The sequence below is a fragment of the Theobroma umbraticum genome, unplaced genomic scaffold (assembly GCF_002168275.2).
Source record: "Theobroma umbraticum cultivar Fairchild unplaced genomic scaffold, ASM216827v3 scaffold_228.0, whole genome shotgun sequence".
Taxonomy (NCBI): domain Eukaryota; kingdom Viridiplantae; phylum Streptophyta; class Magnoliopsida; order Malvales; family Malvaceae; genus Theobroma; species Theobroma umbraticum.
Genome location: NW_018397274.1, coordinates 1,641,060 through 1,657,643, shown reverse-complemented (window position 1 = coordinate 1,657,643; position 16,584 = coordinate 1,641,060). Strand labels below are relative to the sequence as shown.

General features: G+C 35.4%; 3 protein-coding genes across 3 annotated transcripts; 1 reads left to right on the top strand and 2 right to left on the bottom strand.

The window, feature by feature from the left end:
- The first annotated feature begins 802 nt into the window (after positions 1–802).
- Positions 803–4,273, top strand: LOC110427197 (protein SRG1-like). The gene is made up of 4 exons (XM_021442651.2): positions 803–1,556; positions 2,070–2,317; positions 2,972–3,296; positions 3,808–4,273. Exons 1-4 carry the CDS (start codon positions 1,305–1,307, stop codon positions 4,042–4,044), a joined length of 1,062 nt encoding a protein of 353 aa, XP_021298326.1. The 5' UTR covers positions 803–1,304; the 3' UTR covers positions 4,045–4,273.
- Positions 4,274–6,490: 2,217 nt separating this feature from the next.
- Positions 6,491–8,242, bottom strand: LOC110427175 (arogenate dehydrogenase 2, chloroplastic-like). The gene has a single exon (XM_021442619.2). The coding sequence runs from the start codon at positions 7,806–7,808 to the stop codon at positions 6,696–6,698; it is 1,113 nt and encodes a 370-aa protein (XP_021298294.1). The 5' UTR covers positions 7,809–8,242; the 3' UTR covers positions 6,491–6,695.
- A 2,312-nt stretch (positions 8,243–10,554) lies between these two features.
- On the bottom strand, positions 10,555–16,578 carry LOC110427365 (pyrophosphate-energized vacuolar membrane proton pump-like). Its single transcript, XM_021442853.1, has 8 exons — positions 16,258–16,578; positions 13,463–14,037; positions 12,953–13,332; positions 12,471–12,557; positions 12,055–12,385; positions 11,487–11,897; positions 11,238–11,297; positions 10,555–11,147 (listed from the first exon to the last, which is right to left on the bottom strand). Exons 1-8 carry the CDS (start codon positions 16,511–16,513, stop codon positions 10,941–10,943), a joined length of 2,307 nt encoding a protein of 768 aa, XP_021298528.1. The 5' UTR covers positions 16,514–16,578; the 3' UTR covers positions 10,555–10,940.
- Positions 16,579–16,584: the final 6 nt, after the last annotated feature.

The window sequence follows — 16,584 nt, the reverse complement described above, 5'->3', positions numbered from 1 at the left end:
TTCCTTTATGTCTTTAAGCTAAGACCTTAACCAATTTGCAAAACCACCTACAACCTGGACTAGATGGATGCTTACTTGATATATGCCTATAGCCAAGCTTTAGCTGTAGCTTGGATAAAGCTTCTTAGTCCTTGAACTAAATTCCATGGAAATTGTGGTTTAGAATCGAGCTTCTTACTTCTTGGACTAAATTCCAAAGCTGTACTAGCTAGACTGATATGAGGATTTCTATATTTCCAACACTGATTATCCTGGAGCTACTCAGAAACTTGCTATGCTGAATCTAGACTCCTAATACCACAATCCTGACAAGGTTATAAGTGGAAGTATTTCCACAGAAATTGATTTCAAGACTCCAGATTCTTACTTCCTGATTATAGTCTCAAAGCATCACCAAGATTTATGCCAGTGAAATTTATTGACTATGAGGTCAGGGACAAGGGAGCAAGGGATGACACTAAAACAAACATTAGCCTAATTTATTGAAAGCATGATTATGCAATGCACTAACAAACGTTACCTCTTTCCATTGAAACTGACCCCATTTAAAGTTGATGAAGACATCCAAAGAAGGGTCATCTGCATGCAGCACCATAGGAGTCATAAGTCTCAGACCCTTATCATGTCTGAGGATGGATCTTTATATCTCAGCTAATGTATCTTTTTCTTCTTCCTATCACATCTCCGGTTGTTAGCCTAGTCAGATTCCAATTTCCATTACTTATGCTCCTTTACAGATGCTCTTTGTCTTCACCTATGCACAAAATTATCTTCCATCCACGCCCAATCAGGTGCAGTGTTGGATAGCGAAATTGCCTGCACAAGAGAGCTAATTTGGCCAGCCTGAATACTCAAGCTTCAGCTTAGGTTGTTGGGAAATGGTTTTATTCGATCCTTTGATCATGCAGTAGCTGATATTGCAGATATGGTTAAAGGAATGAAAAACCGAGCATGAAAAAGTTTGAAGTAGTGAGCTGTAATTTCATTCTCCTCACATAAAGTGATATTTCCAAGCTGTTAAGTACATCTTAGAACACAAAAACTCTTTGTTCACAGCATATTACTGGTGTTAAGCCCAACTATCATATTAAACCATGCATGAGAAGACGTCACAGTGAAGCTGTATGGTAAACATGCTGAGTAAGCATGTGCTAGGTGAGACATTTGGACAGTACACGTCATTAGTCCTATAAGTGTTATGTGCAAGTACTAAAATGCGCAAGCAACCGATCAACTAAAATGCATTATTTGACACAAGCAATTTCCCAGTAATCCTTCCTGAGCTCTACTACCCTGCTGTCAACATGGCCAGCCCTTCGATTCTCCCTGCTGATGTTCTGTTGTCAAGGCGTGTCCAAGAAATGGTCATCAACGGTGAAGGACCAGAATCACTGTACATCTGTAGAGATGAAAAAGAAGCTCAAGATGTCCCATCCCCATTAGCTCCAATTCCCATTATTGACCTGAGTTTGTTCTCATCATCAACGTTAAGCACCAAAAGAGAAGAAGAATTGCAGAAGCTAAAATCAGCACTCTGCTCCTGGGGCTGCTTTCAGGTTTGAACTTTAAAACTCACCAAAGAAATGAAAACCAAAGTTCTGACATAAACCAATGCTGCCAGTAGTCTCTATAATCCTGATTTAAAACGAATATTGGGAATAGTGTCATATGAACACCGTGAGACATCAAGAAAGTAATAATCCCCATCCTCAAAACTTATCAGAATCATAAAATAATGAAATTGAGAACTGCTAACCTGAAGTATCTAATTCTGGTCTAACTTCTAATGTTAGAGATGCTGTCACTGATTCTGCAAATGAATATGTGAAGATTAGGCAACCTTACTACTTCCTTATCAATCTACAGAAATGGAAGTATAAAACTTACTTGCCTTTCCTTCTTCCCCATTAAAGCAGTCCACAAGAAACTTCCAAATAAATATAAAAGAGATGGATGTACTGTTTCACCCACTCCTGTGCAATAATTTTTTGGTTCAACATGCTTATGTGCTCCATGTAGCATTCAAAACCTGTCCATTCTTCCGAGAAAGCTTTTTTCTGGATTTTCAGGCTATCGGTCATGGGATACCAAGTTCATTTCTAGACGAAATTCGCCAAGTCACTACAGAATATTTCGAACAACCAGTGGAAGAGAAGAAGAAGTATAGCAAAGGAGTTGAAGATGTGGAAGGATATGGAGGAGACCCTACTCCTGAAGAAGGTCAGTTCCTTGACTGGCAAGACCGCTTGTTTCTTACTGCATACCCAGAAGATTTAAGGGACACCAAATTTTGGCCAGAAAGCCCCAAATCCTTCAGGTAGTTTGATTTGCCCCTTATATCCATCAGTTGTTTCTACAACATATCTATCTGGTATTAAAGTTATTGCAAATTATCCAAGACATTGAAGCAATCTTCAAGCAAACTGATACTGCTATAGCTATCTCTACCTTACCTTATCAACAAAACATTAAGGGGTGCACCATATTTTCTACAAAGCACATATGTGATTTCTATTAATTTAGTGTATTAGCTACCTAAAAGTTTAAAAACAATATTAATAATTTCATAATTGAAAAGAATATACTCGAGACATAAGTACAACAATTTTATGGCATTAACCATTTATAGCGGCAAGAAGTAATCATCCATCTGCAGCATGTGCATCTATTTATCATCTCAACCGGGGTTGGCTAACCATCTGAACACTGAAGCTGTACAAAACATGAGCTCTTCCATAGTTTCAATCAGGTCCTCTGTTAAACTGATCCTTTATGTAAAGTTTCATTTTTTATCTCCTTTAGCTTTACAATCTGTTTAACAGTGACATCAATAGTTTCAATCAGGTCCTCTATTAGACTGATCCTTTGTGTAAAGTTTCATTTTTTTTCTCCTTCAGCTTTACAATCTGTTTAACATTGACATCCACAACATACTTCAAGTGCTGAAGACGTCTCACTGACAATTTTTCAGGAAAGTTTTAGACTATTACACTACTAAGATGAGAACGGTGACTGAGCTTGTTTCCAAATCCATGGCAAAGTCATTGCAATTGGAGGAGAATTGCTTCCTTAATCAATTTGGTGAACGAGCAGCACTGCAAGTGAGGTTCAATTACTACCCATGTTGTCAAAAGCCCGAAATTGTTCTTGGCTTAAAACCACATGCAGATGGCACAGGGTACACCATTATCTTGCAAGATGATGTCGAAGGCCTTCAAGTCCTCAAAGAAGAGCACTGGCTTATAGTCCCTACAATACCTAATGCACTCCTAGTCCTCATGGGTGATCAAATGGAGGTTTGCACCGTTACTCTATATAATCTAAAGTTCACTGTTCACATACACTAGCATAGGCAACAAAAAAGCACGTCCTGAAGGATTTCATTAGCAGGCTGTTACAGGAACAGCCAGGTAAGGAGGTTGAAGCATCTCATTTGACACTCACACGACAAAACTGTAGTATCACTTATGAAAAATCCTACATTACAACATTCCCTCACCATTTTGCACATTAATTTCTTAGGATGGCACCAGTTCGTCACTGCCCTTTAATAAGGTTATTTCAGTAGGAGTTTAGGTGCTTACCAAAAGCCATATGCATGCATATGCTGTATGTCTAAATGCAGAGAACATAATCACATATGTTCAAAATACTTCCTCTGCTAAGTTACAAGCAGAGTTCTGTCATAAGAAAGGGAATCATGTTTCATATTGTTCAAACTACATATTTAACTATTTGTGTTCCATAACCTGTATAAGTAATGTAGATAGTTATGTTTTGTGATCATATGCTGCATGATTCTAGCAGATAATGACAAATAGGATGTTCAAGAGTCCAGTGCATAGGGTAGTAACCAACAAAGAGAAGGAGAGAACATCTATTGCAGTTTTCTACACACCAGAAAAACACAAAGAGATTGGACCAGAAGAAGGTCTGGTGAATGAGGAAAGACCAAGACTATTCAAGAAGGTAAAAGATTATGACATTACACATTGGGAATACTACCAAAGAGGAATGAGAGCTCTTCATACAGCAGAAATTTGAACGTGTGCTATGGACTCTTATGCTTTGGCTGAGGTACTTAGTTTGCTTAATTAGTGTTACTTAAAGTATCGGTTTGTAGAAAGAGCTCACATATTTCCCACCTTATATAAAAATAAAGAACCTTCATTTATTCCATAGAGCATTTTGAACTTCTACTGGCATCTAAACTGCAATACCATCTTTCATTCTTGTATTTCTCCCTGGAATAGAAAATGGCTTCAGCATTTTCCATTTTGGCTATTGGCTACTGGCTGCTGTCCTACTAGCTCAAGAAAATATTATATCTAAGCTACTATCTCTCAGAAGAACAAACATTAGCAGGGTGTATGCCACACCAATAATTTTAGACAGCTTTTCAAGTCAATTCCACGAAACCTAGATATTCTACTGCTGAAAAGTCATATCTCCAATTTTGACACTTTCTTTAGTATTTTGCTCAACCTTGCTTGCTTCATGCTAGTTCTTCAGGTATGCAAGGCATTTTATTATATTAGAGTCCTAAAAGAAGAAGGTTAGCCAACTTGTCCTAAGACTCAGAACACATATATTGCATGATTTCGACATGAAGATAAAGCTCCTAAACATACCAAGAATTCAGTCTTCATTGATTTTTTAATTTTTGTGGTCACCTGAAATAAATTACCTCAATGGAAGGAAGAATCTATTATAAGAAGAATGTAGGTTTTTTTCCCTTTTTATGGAAGAATATCGTCTATATATATATATATAGAAGAGGGAGAGAAGAGCAAATCATTTTTGACACCCATGGTTGAAGACTATGAATCTGCTAAAAATTTTAAAGATTGATTTAAGAAGTTATAAACAGATTATCTGATTCTTGACGCTTGATTTAAACTGTAAATACTTTGACAGCTCTGGCTGGTTGAAGACAATGAAAAAGCAAGGAAAGAAACCTCTAAGAGCTGAGTTTCAGACCTTTTTCCTGGTCGACTGTTTGATATCAATCATAAAATTCAGTGCAGGGAACACATAGGATGAAATTGTCTCTCTCTTATAGAGATCAAGTTTTGGAAACAGACTAAGTAAATTTTGCATGCTTATCTGATCCCTGCTAAATGCTGCAGAATTTTTAAAATAATTTGAAATATCTTGCTCAAGCCTTATGTATCTCATATAGGTAATGAAAGCTCAAATTACATTCCAGTTGGCATTATGCCCATAAGCCTAGAATTGCTTTTCCTGGATGCCCAAAAGGTTAAAATTATGAGGAAGAATAAGCAACCACTAACCCAACTAAGAGTATCCTATGATTCCAAGCTAACACCTTCATCATTAGGCCACAGTATCTCAATGCCAATCAAGGACTCAATAGCTAGAGCTCACTCTTTTAACTTGGTCATAGCATGACTTATATTCTAAATAGACAGTTACTCCTCTTCAATAAACACAAATGTCATCACAAGTACCATGAATTTACCAATGAAACTAGCCAATCATAAATCCTCTTGCATAGCTTGACCAAAATTATAGCATGTGATTAAAGCAACAACTAGAGGCATGCACTTGTAGTTAGCCACAACTCGTAGAATAGGTCATAGATAGCTAATCTAACAATCACTTAATGCATAGGGCGGCTCTTTAATTTTACAACTAGGTCCAAAAACACCACCATCATAAACTTCTTGCACCATCCAATCATCTTCAAAACCATTAATCTTAAAGAGAAAAGATAAATAAAAAGCAGTAACTCCAAGTAAATCCAAAAAAAAATAGGGGGAACAAATCATTGCTTCTTTACTGAATTAGCAGATCCATTCACCTCAATCAGTCACTATATCCATGTTTAAGCGGCAAGAATTAGTTAATTCCATTTACGACTAAAAGAAACTTACAGAACTAAAATATTAACTAATAACAATAAATTTTCATATCATAGAAATCAGAACAAGTCAGTTTAAGATCCATCTAGTCTTACATTGTCCAAAGGAGGTTCCATTTTATCCTTTATGAGAAGCCCCAATACTTTCATAATTAGGCTAAAAAATCTCAATGCCCATCAAAGACTAACACCAAGATCTCACTTGTTTAGGTAGGCCATAGCATGCTCATGTTCCAAAAGAATAGGCAGTTTCTTTCACTCAATAAACACTAATCTCGTTAGTACAACCATGAATTTCCCAATGCAACTTACCAATCCCAAACCATTCTCTTGTGACAAACAGTTTAACAAGTGACAACTAGGGAAAGAACAAAATAATATACTATCTTTGACCCCTTTTTGAAATCGACTAGTAGTCAGCCAAAACTCATATCACAAATAGATAATCTAACTAACAGGGTCACTTAAAACATAGGACAGCTCTGCTGTTCTACAATTAGGATCAAAAGCAACAGCACCACAAATTTATGCTCCAGCCACTGACCTCTAAAACCTTCTAAGTGAAAAATAAACAATTCAGAAACTAGAAATGAGTCTCAAAGCAACTGAAGAAAAACAAGCGCCTAGTTGTTTGCTGAGTTAGCAAACTTCTTCACATAAAGTAAAAATCAGTCATTTCATCCAGGTTTAAGCAGCAATAACTAAGCTAATTCCATTTACAACAAAAAAAGAATACAAAGCTAAAATCTTGACAAATAGCAATCAATTCTCATACCATAAGAAACAGAACAACTCTGTTTTTTACTATTTTTTAGGATCCATCTTGTCCAACATTATCCAAAGAAGGGTCAATTAGACCTCCATTGCCAAGCAACTTCTGAGCGAACCTTCTCTCTCTCTCCTTCTCCTCCTTATCCTCAAACAACTGCTTCCTATAAACCTGATGTAGCCTTCCAAACAACTCCTTCTTAATCGATTCGAAAGTCATATCCAACCTCTCCAACTGCTCCAAAGCATTCTGGTTATACATAAACAACCCATAATACAAATCAAAGCTATCCCCTTTAGTATTCTCCACCAAATTCAACAATGTCTCATACCCTTTGGTATTAATAGGCGAAGACTCTAACCCAAACTGCTCCAGCACTCTACCCATCGTATGAGTCACGAACTGAGACCCCGCCGCGTACTTATCATGCTCCATGCAACTCATCTTCACCATTCTACACCCTTCTTTTTCAAAAATGTCTAAGAACTTCTCGCATCTCTTTACCCTACTCTCTTCATCTCCAATCCTCACTTTATCATAAACAAAAGGAAGTCCCGCCCACGTATTTTTACCACTTTCAGGCCCGAACATGGGATGCGTACATAAAATATCGAAGTCTGGAGGTAAGTACTTCAAAAAAAGGTTTCTGGGAAACTCTTTAACTGAAAGTACGTCGACAAAAAGTGTGTTTCGACGTAGTCTTTGAAAGGGTAGCTGTTGCAGTAAGGTTTCAGTTGAAAGAATGGAAGTAGAGAGGAGGACGACGTCAGGGTGTTGCTCGAAGAGGTCGTTTGGGTCGGAGAAGAAAGAGACGCCCAGTTGGTTAGCGAGGTTGGTGTAGTTTGTTCTTGAGTGAGCGAGGAGAGTGTGGTGGTGGCGGATGAAGGTTTTGGAGAGGAACTGGCCGAAGTTGCCAAAGCCTATTATGGCTATCTTGAGGGAAGTGGATTGGATGTAACGGTTTTTGAGGTGGGATTCGTAGTCAAAAGGTTGAGCTGCGTCAATGGAGTAAATTTGGAGAGAAGGGAAGTGGGGGGCTTTGGAAGGCTTTGGGAGGATAGGGAGAGGCAGAGAGAGGGAAACGAAGCGGGAGAAGGAGAGGAAAGGGAGGGGTTGGGGGGGATTGAGCGGTCTTGTGGCAGAGAATAGCAGCATTCTCAAAATTCGAAACTTGAAACAGAATTGTGGGAGACAATGAAGAGATTCAAAGATGGTATTTCAGTTCGCTTCTCCTAATTGGGGAATTGAATACTTCAATGGAGACTTGATCTTTCCTTCTCTCTGTGGACCTGGTTTAGAGTCAGAGGTGGTGGGCTGGGGCTCGACCACTTTGTCCTTTTATTCTGCAAATTGGTCCAATTGGCTTTAAGTTCCCCAATCAACAATCTGGAACAATGAAATCCTGTGGAAAATGTTTTCCATTCTCTACCATGAATGAGATTTTGGTATGGAGTTTGGACTCCAGGATTGAGGCTTGGCGTAATTCAGGTTGGGTAATCAGTCCCTTGGGGTCTTGGGTTTTTGGGTTCTTGGTATGCCAACAAACAGAAGCATTTGCTCTTAAAAATGTACTTCCAACCAACCCAGCTGCCCCCATGTGTGTGCTTCAATGAACAGACAACAACGTAGGGCAACCTTTATTAGCTTGTCACCTAAAAATGCTCCAAATTTTCTGACAGTTGGCTTCTTGAATTGTAGCCGCATAGCTTTCTTTATGATTGATGCCCTTTTCATCAATCTTTCGTTAATCAAAAAATGATAAAACTGTCCTAACTCCTAAGTCTCCTACCTTACATTTTACAATGACATGAACAAGATAAGGTGGGGGCGATTACACCCCGTCAATAAGAAAGCACCTGGCTTGGCTTGGGACTAGGTAGATCGAGGGCAATTTTCTTTCCTGTTAACGTGGTATTGCAGCATGTGGGCTAGAATCCCCGAGCCTGCAAAATGTGGGTGAACCATGAGGGCTAAGCCCTAAGTTCACGTTTGGGGAGTAGTACATTAACAATGGTTGTTAGACACTAATCAGTAATCTGTCCTATTAAACAGGCTTGAATAGAGTTCGAGTCTTGGACTGATTATGTTTCACAGGTTCATATCTAGGGTTCAGCTATGAGTGATGGAGTACTAGTTTATTTAAACATGGTTTTTAAATTTATTTGCTTAGTATTTTTTATTTTTCCTAATTTTAAGATTACATGGTTATTAAGATTTATATAGTCCTTCATGTTAGATATTCCAATGGTATTTTAGTCTCCAATCATCATTTTTTATTTTTAGTTTTATGGCAAGAGGGAATAAACCCAATATCGAGTTGGAGTTAAGATTTGAATTATTATTATATATCATGGATCTAACATCAATAAAAAATAAGATAAATTTTAAATTTATAAATAAAGGTCTTCCTCTACATGTTTTTTAAGTTGAAAATATAAACTTGTAACACTTACAAGATCAACCCCTCATAACATCAATCATTATGTCAAAGCTTACGAACACTCAAAAAAAATTTTAAACTATTTAAGAAAATTCAAATGAATATTTATTTTTCTATTGCTGTTGATCAAACCTTTTTATTATTATTTTAATTCAAATAAACTTTTATTATTAATAATTGATTAATTGTTATTAATCAAAATATTTTTTATCATTTGATATCTATATAATATTGACATGGTACTAATTTGAATATTGAAATATGTGATATAACTATATTATTATGTCGCATCATTGTCAATTATAACATGTCAACATATCACATCAATGTTATATTAACATCATGTAATATAGAATTATAAATAATATTTTAATTAAGTCAACTATTAGTCATAATAGTTTATTTAATTTAAAATAAAAGCATAAAAGTTTATTTTGTTCAAAATAAAATTGGACACAATAAAAATATGAGATCTTATTTGAATTTTTCTAAATAATTTAAGGATTTTCTTAAATATTATACCTTAATGAAAAATCACCAAAATTAATAGAAATTTGAATATTGTTGTTGGTAGAAGTAAGTCTAAAATCAATAATTATTGCTTCTACAATATATTACTTTATAATTTGATACAAATTGCTATTACTTATTAAGGCAAGGTATCAAATTTTCATCATAGTAAAAGTGTGCACAGCAAATATTTCATGTTAACTATCAATTTGGTAGGTTGGGGCATCACATTTTCATGATTTTAGGTTATATAAGGCATCACATTGTTTCAAGTTTTTCTAAATAACGTTGAGATAAGAAAGTTTAAAAGAAATTATATTAATGATATGTAAGAGGAAATTAAATTTATTAAAATTTTCATTTTATTTGAATTTTAAAGATTTTTATAACAATATTCAAATTTTGTAGTGTTTTGAATATTGTTTATTAACGATTAATCTGCTTTTAACTGTATAATTGTTTCTTATTTGAACATAATTTTAATTTAATTTTATAATATATATTTAATGATTTTCTTTAAACTTTTGTATCATTAATGAAAAAAAATTCAAACCAATCTCCAGTTAATCAAGTGATTTGTATTGATATAATTGTTTCTTATTTAAACATAATTTTAATTTAATTTTATAATATATATTTAATGATTTTCTTTAAACTTTTGTATCATTAATGAAAAAAAATTCAAACCAATCTCCAGTTAATCAAGTGATTTGTATTGAATTAAAAAATAATTATATTTAAATATATTAAAAGTAATAATTTATATTTGATACATTTTTAATAAATTAATTTTATATACAGTACTTTTACATCGATAAATAAGATGGGAATTCAAGATTTTGAATGAAAAGTGATATTATAAAAATAATAATACTATATATATTTATATATATAAAGTTTTATACCTATAATAATTAAGAAATTAACGCCACCCTTTTGTTATACAACAAATTATCCAAACTCCAAAATGCACCTTTAGTGAAAGAGATTTAAGATAACAAAATTTCAAAATTAAGCTGTTCTGAAGCAGATCAGGAAAAACAAGACATGCCATGCTATGCAACCTTCACTCCTCACCGATAACAATGACCATATTTTCTTCAGCCATCGTACTAATCCATCTTTGGTTAATCATCATTATCAGCCCATCAAAAATAGTACTGACTACAACTATGCAAACTAAGTTGGAAAAAAACCCCCAAAACTGAATGTGGAGTGATACAGGAACTTAAATAATAGGTGAATGGAGAAACACCCCTATAGAGAAAGTTGCGGTAACAAGCCTTTCCCCTCTGCCTGGTGTGTTTCCTTACCATGTGTTTCCTTACCATTCCCCTCTAAAAGATCTTGAAGAGTAGGCCACCGTGTGTAGCGAAAAAGGGAGCAAACACAAGTGACTCGACTGCCATAAGCTTAATAAGGATGTTAAGTGAAGGGCCAGAGGTGTCCTTGAGTGGATCTCCAACAGTGTCACCAATCACAGCTGCCTTGTGAGGATCAGATCCTTTTGGACCAAGGGTCCTCGCATGCTCTGAGGCGCCAGCCTGAATATGAAACCATATAGAATTACTCAATGATATAAAGGGCTCGATGAATGTACAAAAGCCATCCTCAATTTTTCACTAAGTATTTACCTCAATGTACTTCTTGGCATTGTCCCATGCACCACCAGTGTTGGAAGCCGAAATTGCAATCTGTCAAAAAACAAAATCCAGTGAGAAACTATAATAGATGATTTTTAATTCACCCCAAGATCCATCAAGCTATCATGAATAGTTTATAAATATTTTAAATAAATTGTTACAGTTTGCATAATTACCATTCACAAATAATCCAAAAAAGAAAAAAGACTTGCCAAAACAAATCTCCTATTCCAACTTTACCTGAACACCAGAAACAAGAGCACCAGCAAGGACACCAGAAAGAGTCTCAACACCAAAGAAAGTTCCAACAATAAGGGGAGTAAGCATAACAAGGGCACCAGGAGGGATCATCTCCTTGATGGAGGCATCAGTGGAGATTTTGACACAGGTAGCATAATCAGGCTTGGCAAGACCCTCCATGAGACCAGGAATGGTGTTGAACTGCCTGCGAACCTCCTCAACCATCTTCAAAGCTGCACTTCCCACACTCTTCATGGTCATGGCAGAGAACCAGTATGGAAGCATGGCACCAACTATTAAACCAATGAAAACTTTTGGGGTCAGGACATCAACATTAGAGATAGCTGCACGGCTCACAAAGGCACCAAACAGCGCCAATGACACCAATGCCGCTGACCCAATGGCAAATCCCTGGAATCATATAAGAATTGTACATCAAATATGCATGACCAGTAAGTTGTGGCTTCAACTATGCATTATTTATGCTATACTATGATTTCAGCAACTAGTTTGAAGTTAAAATCACTCTCCTAAGAACAATTTCAAGGAAATGAATCGAATGCAGTACCTTTCCAATGGCTGCAGTGGTGTTTCCAGCAGCATCAAGAGCATCAGTTCTCTCACGAATGCGATGGCTCATGCCAGCCATCTCAGCAATGCCTCCAGCATTGTCACTGATGGGACCATAAGCATCAATAGCCAACCCAGTTGCAATGGTGCTCAACATTCCAAGTGCAGCGACTGCAATCCCATACATGGCAGCAAAGCTAAAACTAACAAAAATGCTGATTGCAATTGCAAAAATTGGGATGATAACAGATTTGTATCCTAAAGCAAGGCCAAATATAACATTGGTGGCTGCTCCTGTCCTGCAAGAGTCAGCAACATCCTGCACTGGGCTGCAATACAAGAAATGATTAATCAAGATGGAAAATTTGAAGTGACACTGCCATAGATAATCAGTCAAACCACTGTTTCGCATACCTGTAAGCATTACTTGTGTAGTACTCAGTAACAAAACCGATAATAAGTCCAGCCCAGAGACCAACACCCACACACAAAAATAGTTGCCTGCAAATCAAAATCAATTTAGTAGTTGCAGGTATCCTGACTACTGAGTATAAGGAAAGCAACAACATGAGATAGAAGATGATAGACAAGACATGCTGCATGCCAGCTTCTGCTTCAGATCTTATGAAGTTCATAATAATATTCATGGTAATAGAATACAATTATATCTACTAAATTTTGTCAAGTTATGCTGATCTCAAAAACTAATTAGTCAATGCCCAACTAAGTGGCAACTCAACAAAGATATAAGGTATCAGAATTCAGAGAGTAAAAGGTCTTAATCGTTCCTATCTCATAAAAGTAGAAGCTTAGCTGTGTTATAGCATGCATCTAACTAGGAATTCACAGCTACTTTTATAACATGCTTGCTATATATAAGAATCATGTAATCTTACCAGTTCTTGACATCTTTCTGAGCCCCAAAATTGTAAATGGTGAAGGAAGATGGCACACCAATCATAGTAACAATTGCAATTCCCACAGTCATAAGAACAGTGGAGATAATAAGCTGCTTCTTCAAAGCTGGTTCAATTTCCTTGACAGCCTTGATTTCAAAGAAATCAGTAGCAAATAGGGTTGTGATCAAACAGACGAGAATACCCACAGAACTAATGAGAAGAGGATACAACATGGCAGTGAACTCATGGTTTACTCCAAAGGAGGATATAGAAGCAACAACAAGAGCAGCACAGGAAGATTCAGCATATGACCCAAACAGATCAGAACCCATACCAGCAATATCCCCAACATTATCACCAACATTATCGGCAATGACCTGATTGATAAAAAGAAATTTAAATCATTTAACGGTTCAGCATGAGAAAATAATTATTTTCTGAAAAGATTATTGACATGCCTACAATTAACATAGAATAACTATATTCCAAACGAAAAATTTGGCTCACAGCTGGGTTTCTTGGGTCATCTTCAGGAATGTTCCTTTCAACCTTTCCTACAAGATCAGCACCAACATCAGCAGCCTTCGTATAGATACCACCACCAACTCTTCCAAAGAGTGCCATAGAGGATCCTCCAAGACCATAACCAGTTATAGCCTCGAAAAGGCCTTCCCAGTCATCACCATAGTACAGCTTGAATAGATTGATGGCAATGTAAAGCACCAACAAACCATTTGCTGCCAGGAGAAAACCCATGACTGCACCAGATCTAAATGCAATAATGAAAGCCTTTCCAACACCCTTTCGTGCTTCTAAGGTTGTTCTTGCATTGGCATAGGTAGCAATTTTCATCCCAAGGAACCCAGAAAGAACAGAAGTGAATGCACCAAGCAAGAAGGACACAGTACTGAAGATAGCAGTGGCAAGAGCTGGTTTGCATGCCTTCTCCTTATCATAGGTGCAAGGCTGGCTCTTTGTGCTGAAGCCCTCAACAGAGCCCAGGAAGAGGAAAATCAGGATAGCAAAAGCAATCATGAAGATGCCAACATACTGATATTCAGTAAAAAGAAAGGATGTTGCACCTGTTGCACCCATATATCAACAGATTATTTGAAATAGATATAAATAGATCATAGACAAGGGACTGTCAATAGTTTTAACATATCAAATGAAGTGTTATTGACTACAAATTCAAAAAGCATAATGTGCATAATCTTAAGGAACAATAAAATAAAAGTTCATTCACATCGAAAACTGAAAAGGTGCCACCATAATAACGCAAAATGTGCATAATCTTAAGGACCAATAAATATATCTCAAGTTCATTCACATCAAAAACTGAAAAGGTGCCACCATAATAACACACCAGATTAACATCATTGATACATCAGGATAGCAACAAAAACCTTTAGTTGAGGACAAGAGATGCTATTAAAGCATATGTAAAGACATTATAAGACAAGGGGAAATTATAAACTAAATCTTACAATTAGTCCAAATGCAAAAAAAGACATACCAACACAAACAAAAGAACTTTTGCAAAAAAATAGCTATAAAACTTGGCCTAGAACAATTTTCAATATATTACTAGAAAGCTAACTATTGTGCCTTTCAGATAGTTCAAACAATTGAAAACCTTTTGAATACAAAAATGCAATAAAAGCATTTTTATATATATACATACTTAAATGTATGAGATTCAATCTTTCAAAATTTTCATACTTTTATTATTAAAATTAATAGATTATTCTTAAATCAATTTATGATAATTATATAAGGTTCAGTATCTTTCAAAATTTTCATTCTTTATTATTAAAATTAATATATTATTCTTAAATCAATGTATGACAATTATTATTGATTAACATGTTACTCTTAAATTATTATTATTATTATTATTGTAGCATAATAATCTTGTTTCTATTTTATTTTCAGAAATATTAATTACAAAATATGGTAGTCTTATATTATTTTATTTTATTATCCTTAATAACATATATTTATTGACGTAATTAGTTATTTTACAAAAATAAAAAATAATAATAATTTTTATTTCTATTATTATATTATTTAACTACTGCTGCTGAAATAGTCAGAAATTTTCAAATAGAACACTGACAAAAAAAATTTAACCCTTCCCAGTAATAATTAAATAAGTGCTGCATATTAAGTTCACAGGACAGAACTACAATTTCCAAAGATAAAACGAAGCCCTATACAATAAAAATATAAAATATCTCCATTAAAAGACAACTACATAAATAATGGGAATATCAACTAGTATCTATTTTTTTCTTTTTTCGATTCAGAGAAGTTGGAGCAAGGAATAAGTATCAATTATCAAAAAAGGCACCAGTAATACTCTATGTTGATATTTTATTCTCAATTAATATTTAAAAATTAAAGCTATAGGAAATGGGCCACGTGCAAGGGGGGCTAATGGTAATAACATCCATAAGCCAAATAGTCTTTACTTAGAAAAGACAAGATGCCATAACTGCCAGTGATGATAGCACCACCAAAAAGAAAGCCTGTCCCAGTTATTGACTCCATACCAAACTAATCTAATCCTAATCTTTGATCCAATTAAATAATTAATTTAAATTATACTTAAATCTGAATGATGGAACGCAGATCTAATAGAAGAACCCATAATTCATTTGTACCATTAAAAGCTGGCAAAACCCAAAACTGTCCCTTAAAAGATATTTCTGATGCAAAAATAAAAAAGTACATTGAATAAAGAAGAAAAAGGGTAGATTTTATATATATATATATATATATATATAGAATATAATATTTGCATAAGTAATTCAAACCCAGTATTTAAACTAAAAGTACATGCATTTAACCACCCATTGAACCAAATAACAAGTGCAAAAGAGATAATATCTTTTAGTACATGGAGACTCATTTTTTTTTCTTTTCTATGTTCACAAGCTCATTGGGTTTGAGTTACATAATCAGAGATAAATTCCTAATATTTAATAAAAAGCAAAACCTTCCAAATTAAAATTTTAAAATTCAAACCGCTTGAGTATCTCCTTGCAATGATGGAAAAATAAATGAAATTTATAATCAAATTAAAGACTTAATATTTTGATAACAAGAATGAAGCTGGGCGTTAAAGTTACAAACTTTCCTTTACTCTTAGCTAAATCATTTGTTACATGCAAAACTTGTGATTATAATGATACTTCGTCATTACGTGATAATTTCTAGCGACTCAAGTCCGTGAAATCATTACTACAAAATCCCAAAAATAAAACACCAGATCTATCATCAAAACCCAAGGATCTCACCTTCAGAGATAGCGGTTTGAATATCTGCGCACTTGGTAACGACGCTATGGTCATTGATCCCTTCCTCTTCCTCTATCAAGTAATCACTGTAACCGTTCTTGTTATTGCTCCCCGAGCCACCCGATGCATGCCGCTCAGAGGTGAGCTTCACGCGCGACACCAGCAACCACTGCACCAACGAGAAAGCTATTCCAATCACGGCGCATACCGGCACCACGATCTCCGTTGCCATCTCCGACAACACTGCCGCCCCCATCGCCGCCAACAGCTACAGTCCTCCGGCCACTGCGCAAAAGAGAGAGTCTATCTATAGAGAGAGAAGTGAGT